The 6,516-nt window shown below is 36.8% G+C and overlaps 1 protein-coding gene across 5 annotated transcripts; it reads right to left on the bottom strand.

Annotated features, from left to right (window-relative positions):
- LOC104747337 (BTB/POZ domain-containing protein NPY2-like) lies at positions 498-5,119 on the bottom strand. Of its 5 annotated transcripts, none has more exons than XM_010468961.2 (6): positions 5,000-5,119; positions 3,908-4,006; positions 3,227-3,297; positions 2,871-2,940; positions 1,301-2,479; positions 498-1,185 (listed from the first exon to the last, which is right to left on the bottom strand). In XM_010468961.2, the coding sequence occupies exons 3-6, from the start codon at positions 3,286-3,288 to the stop codon at positions 583-585; spliced, it is 1,914 nt and encodes a 637-aa protein (XP_010467263.1). In that variant the 5' UTR covers positions 3,289-3,297; positions 3,908-4,006; positions 5,000-5,119; the 3' UTR covers positions 498-582. The 5 variants fall into 5 exon arrangements, with proteins under 5 accessions (XP_010467263.1, XP_010467261.1, XP_019092434.1 ...); XM_010468959.2 differs by having other exon boundaries at positions 3,227-3,510; positions 5,000-5,116; XM_019236889.1 differs by having other exon boundaries at positions 3,227-3,417; positions 5,000-5,116.

Below are 6,516 nucleotides of genomic sequence, written 5' to 3'. Positions count from 1 at the left end.
AAAAAAAAAAAAAAAAAAAAAATGGTGATGATTTTTATAATGAACCAACTAGTTTTTTATCCACTCACTCTTAATGAGTTTATAAAATGGTGATGATTTTTAGGCTTTTTTTCTTTTCTTTTTTGAAAAGTGAATTTTGTAAAGAAATTACCCAAGTTCCGACTCTTTTTGTGTAACAACAAAAATTAACTACAGTATTATTCTGTTCATGTCTCACCTCTATGGTTAAAAGCTCATGAAAAGCTCATGAAGCTGGTGCTTTAAACATCACAAAATACTCCATGTGGTGTAGTAGTTTAAAAGCTCATGAGTCATGAAGGTAAGTTTTGTTCATGTCTCATGGTTTAAGCTCAAGGTAATTAAGTTTTAAAATGATGAAGAAGGATTGTGATTATGCTTTAACTACGATACAATTTTTCATTTTTCTTGTATAACTCTAAATATATCTTATAATAAAGGTTCTTTTGTATCAAACAGACCCAAAAACAAAAAGCATCAAAGAAATTACAGTTGATTTCATGTAATCTGACGTGATATTGAAGATAAACCTAAGTAAAACATGTTTGTAAAAAACCTTGTTCATCAAGAAACAGAAACCCTCCTAGTCAAGCTTCTCGAAGGCGTTGCGGTTTTTGCAGCTTCTTCGCCAGCGTTCATAGATCCAAGACTTTCCGACGAATCCGACCCACCACCTTCTCCTCCTCCTCCTCCATTGTTCTTCTCTCCTCCTCCTTTGCTTTGCAACTGCAGCTTCTTCCCAAAAATCTTCTTGGACTTTATCAAGCTTCTCATTTTGCTTATTGCCGTGGCCCCTGCTTTGTCCATGCTCTTCCTCCCACTCTCCTCCTGCAGCTTCAGTGCGGCTATCTCGCTCTTCAACGCTCTCATCTCCTCTTCCGTTGCAACCGCTTCCCATTCGTCTTCCATGACCGTTGGCACTGATCTTGAGCTACCGTAGGTCCCGCAGCTGCGTAGTTCTCTTGCCATCCCTCTGGGCAAGTCAGGTGTGCTGCTTCCAGATGAAGCAGCCGCTCTCACTTGCTCAAAGAAGAGTACTTGGACTACCACTCGTAATGGGAGCCTGTCGTTTTGCACAGCATGCATACACGCTTCTACTGATAGTTTTCGGCAATCCATCAGTTTGCACATCCTTTTCTTTTCTCCCTTTGTGATTCCTGGATGTTCCTGTGTGTATAACCCAATATCAGGAAAACCAAACTACAAATCGAACAACCAAAAACACAAATTGAAACCAAACTTAGATTGCCTCTCAAAATGTATGCCATAAAAGAGAAGTTACCTTCAGAAACATGTCAATGGCACGGTAGAGACCATCATGTGCGGGTCTGGAGATGCTAGTAACAACCTCAGCGAGATCAATGAATTTAGATGCAGGAAGGTTTGGATCTTTTGCAATTTCAGTAAGGTAGCTATCTATCAGTTTTGCTACCATTAGCTTCGAAGCTTCAGATAATATCCCGGGTAATTTTCTTACTTCCTGAACTTCGAACCCATCGTCATCATCTTGAACCTCTATCTCACTGTTTTGATCTCTTCTCATGAACTCCATAACTATCTTCTGCACTAACTCCACATCGTACAATGTTTTGCTTCCTTGATGCGACTTTATCAAAAGTTCAGCCACTGAAGCTTCCTCCAGTTGCTGTCCTATTCTTCTTACAAGCTGTTCCTTAACCGGCTCTCCAGAGTTAACCGTAGTCACTGCTTTCAGAAGTTTAAGCATAAAGCCGCAGGAGACACAGTCTTTCTCAGCTGGAAGCAACCAAACAAGTGTCTCTATGATTGTCTTATGCTTCAACAAATCTCCTTGCTCCATCACACCCTTGTTAAAACCCAATAATCTTCTATAAGCATAAGCTTTCAAAGCTTCTCCAATCACTTCTCCACCAAGTCTGCATTTGGTTTTGATGTTCATTACAACCCTTTTGTAATAATCAATCTCTAGTTCGCACAAATCTTCCACCCACCAATCATGTGGAACCTCTCTAGCCTTGATTTGATCCGCCCCGCTGATTTCTTCAGGAAGCTTCTTTCTGTTATAAGTATATGACCACTCAACGTGGGAAACATCAACACAGGCTTTACTGGCTATGGCATCAATGCAAAGGCTAACCAGTTTGAGATCCTCAGATAGCGGTAAGAACGGTTTGGTGGTCTGAAGAACAATGATGGAGTCTTTCCAGCTACGGAAAAGACTTGAGTTTAGGAACACATCAATCTTGTAGATGAGATTACCTTTCTCGACTGTCTCATGCATACCTAGATACTCAGCTGCACATCTGGTGGCCACAACGTTGTACGCACTTAGCGTTACTGTCATACCATAACAGAATTTTGCACATGTCTCAAACGCAGTTGGGCCGCCGGGAATACCAGAGATATCAACTTCATCGCTATTGTTCTTATCCGTGCTTGAGAGCAACTTTTGTAGGCATGCACACTTTGAAAGAAGAGGAAACTGCAAAGGATAAATCAGAATCATCAAATAAATCAGTTTGGAAAATCAGCTTTGATAATCTCTTTGTATAAAATGCTAATACTTGAATATTCTTGATTTACCTATATTATTTATCATTCATCAGATCAAACTAATGGATTATGTGAGACTAAATCTAAAATTGATGCTTGATGTCTGAACTATAGGTTTCACAAGATTCAGATGAAAACCGTAAAAGTCCAAACAAATTCACCACTAATGGAAAGAACTATGGACCGGTTAAAGTCTTTTCTGTGGGACTAGGACACAGAGATTTGCACCTTAAGATGCACCATGACTAATCAAATCCTAAGTAAACAGATGTGCATAAGAATGTGAAGACACAAGTCGTTTATAGAACCATGGTATTTACCTTATGCAAACAAAATCTTGATCCATCAACATTGACACTAATGTCACTAGCCAGTTCATTTTCCACGTACCTGCGTTGAGATAAAATCAACATCTAAAGTCAGCTATCATCAATTAGATACTCTGTTTATGATATTTTCTCTATACAAGAACAAGCTTTGAAAGAAAAAGTAATTCATAATGAAAGCTTGATCATAGCCTTCCGCATCAAGATTCAAATTAATAGATGTTTTACAAGATGATAGAAACTTCAGAACATATAAACATTAAACTAACAGCTGCAACAAACAAACAACAAGAAGAAACAAAAGAATAGATTGCAATAATAAGCTAAACTTGATCAAGATTGACTATTACCTGGCATTATTCCCATCAGTTTTGAACGAATCTGGCTTCGAACCAATTTTCATGAACTTCATCTTCTTCCCCTAGGCAAAAAAAGTCTTGAAGAGGTAAAGATAAATGACTTGCAAGAAGACCACCAAAAAAAGCCTGGATCACAACCGCCACTTCTTCCAAATTAGTTTAACCATAACCAAAGCCATTCCCTTAAATAGAAAGTGAGGATGTTCCAAGAACTGAGGGTGGGGACCAGAGATTGATACTTTTATGCAACTAACTTAACTTCTTCCCTTGGAGATCTAAAAGCACAAACACAGAGAAGGACCAAAAGGAAGAAAACAAAGCCTCAAATACAGAGAAACTGACTCTAAAACCAATTAGATTAGCAACATGATTCAAAACTTTTCTTTATTTCCTCTTTATTAAACTGTTAACTTGTAGAATAATCAAATTAAAAAAAAAAAGGTTCTCATTTCAATAGAAAAGCCAATTAGAGAAGCAGATTGCTTCCTTATACACTAGCAAAATGCCGTGAAGCACGGCCAAACGCAGCAACCAAAGGGGACAATACCGTAGCAAAATGTCTCAAGCACAAAATCGAATCAAGATCCACACCCTTAATCACTTCTGGTGTCATTCATTAATTATAATTAATGTAAATGCAGCTTAAGATGATGATTAAAAAAATGGATTAACCTGTGTGGTGACTGTGTTGTGTTTCTTCAAGTCTTCAAGTTCCAACTTTGAAGCACATGTTTCTGGTATTAGTTTAATCAACCGTAGAAGTTTGGGAACCTGCAAATAATAAAAAAAAAAAAAAAAATTAAAAACAGCATCTCGGTATCAGTAGAAGTAAACCACCACAACGGTAGACAAGAAGCATCTTTGTATCTTTTTTTATCCTTTAATTTGTATTTATTATCTTTGCAATTAAAGAATAACCAAAGACTGCAAACTACAGGTTCTATGATCAATTTTAAGTTGACCCATTAGCTAAATCTAAGATTTTTACAAGAAAAACTCATTTCAAAGTTGATTGCTTTATGCAAGTAACAGAGGGTTTTTAAATCACTGATTAACAAAACCCACAAAATCAAGCACAAACTGAAAAAAATTCAGATGCTATGATCAGTTTTTAGTTGACCCATTAACTAAATCTGAGAAATTTGCAAGGGAGAGCGAGAGAGAGGGTTTGTGAACCCTAAAACCCTAATCAACAAACCTATTCAATCAAGCAAAAAAAACTTCATATTTACAAGTGCTATGATCAATTTGAAACTGACCCATCAGCTAAATCTGAGAAATTTACAAGAATAATTCATTATACCAAACAAAGTTGAATGCTTTGGGGTTTACGAACCTTAAGACCCTAATTAACAATACCCACTAAATCATGTAGAAAAAAACTGCAAATTTCAGGTGCTACGATCAATTTAACGTTGACCCATCAGTTAAATCTGAGAAACTGAAATGACTAATTCATCACATACAACAAAGTTGATAGCTTTAGGGTTTTACAAACCCAAAACTAACAAAACTCACTAAATTAAGGCAATGAGATTTCAAAATCAAATTGTGCTTGGAAGCAACTTCGTGAACCAGCAAAAACGAAAAGACAGTTCCCTGAAACAGCTCTCCGTGTAAAAACCCAGAGAAACCCATTTCTCAAAGCTATCACAGTTTTAAAATTCCAGAAAGAAAAAAAAAATTATTACTTTCACATAGTTTAGAAAATATTATCCAAGTGTGTTTGAACTTTGAACATAAAACAGTGGAAATTTATACAACCTTGAAAGTTCTCTCGGACGTTACACACCGAAGTTCTTATTTTTCTTCTAAATTTGATTTCGTAAGTACAATATTTTGGTGAATATATTTTTCTCTCAGTTTATTTAGGCACGCCAAAACTGGCACGCGAGTCTTCTTCTTTCTCTTTTCTTCTTTTGAAAATGGGTTGTTCTCTTTAATTATTTCATTAAATGAAAATGAGAACCTTCATGTCTTCTCTAATTAAGTTAGTCAACATCTCGATAGGATAGCAAGAAATCTATTTCAAATGTGAATTATGATCCTAAGCTTTATTCTTTAGTGCCACGATTGATTAAAAATGTATGTAATGATTTGGGCAATGAAGAGTTTGATTGTTGGGCCAAAAAAACTAAAAAAAAAAGTTAGCCAACATCTAAAATGGTGTAAGATTAGCGAATTCTGTGTTATTTAGTTTCTTATTATCAGTGACTATTTAAAAGTAGTAATTTTATTGGTTATTGTTTATAGTATTTGTAAATAATTTATAGTTTTAAGCTTATTATTGTATTTGAATTTGTGAAAAGTATTTTCTTTTTCTTGTTCAGATCGGAGTTTGAAATCATTCGATAATTGAATTTGTTCTTCAAAGAAACGTCGTTTGAAAATAGCAATAGAGAATAGATCGGATATAAACTGGAATAACCAAAATAAGTTCCATGTGATTTTCTATAGAGCATTGCGTCTCTGACTGCCTGTCGTTACGACAACTTAAATAGCCTTCAGCCTTGAATGGATATTACACGCAAAGCAAATTTAACCATCAGCAGACTATACCCGTAACGCTCATATCCCACTATCTAAATTGAGCTTGTGATTAGAGAATTACGATGAAATAAGTTGTGATTCGAGAATTTAATTAAGTCTCCGAGAGGCTCGTGTGGATGGTATGATGAACTGTTGGAACTGGTCGAGCAGTTATCGATGTGTTGGGTAATCCGCGTTTAATTGTTTGAGCGTGAACAGTTATCGATAGTTATTGATAATGTGTTTGTAAGCGTAGGATGGAATTGGCGAGAACGGTTATTATAACGCCCTAACCGCCACTTCTTAATAGATCCTATGTCCACTCGCAGTCCATGGGCACACATTTCTTAATAGGTTTCACGTGCTCTCACTAGGCCCGTGAGTCTATCCATATCCGACGGACGTTTACGTCCGGAAGGCTTTAAAGTTTCCATCCCAACAAATCACCACATGATCTGTGTTTTGTCCTCACTCGCACAGTTCCGAAAATCACTTTAGGGAAGGGAAAGATTACTCATCCTAAGACTACACCAGCACACGCACGCTTAAATATGGAGTTCTCTCAGGATCCTTGACCGAAAAGATAATGCACTTTGGTTACATAGGTGCCAAATCAATTCTTTTAAACCTCTCCGTAAACCGGAGTGTCACAATTTACTCCCACTAACAGATTGCAACATCCTCGTTGCGCACCAAGATCATCACCATTGAAGGTGTGAGCAGACTCGACTCCACAATCGTCTGGGTTCGGC

The sequence above is a fragment of the Camelina sativa genome, chromosome 15 (assembly GCF_000633955.1).
Source record: "Camelina sativa cultivar DH55 chromosome 15, Cs, whole genome shotgun sequence".
Classification (NCBI taxonomy): Eukaryota; Viridiplantae; Streptophyta; class Magnoliopsida; order Brassicales; family Brassicaceae; genus Camelina; species Camelina sativa.
The sequence above is the reverse complement of the archived record's forward strand: the minus strand, read 5'-3'. Positions and strand labels throughout refer to the sequence as shown.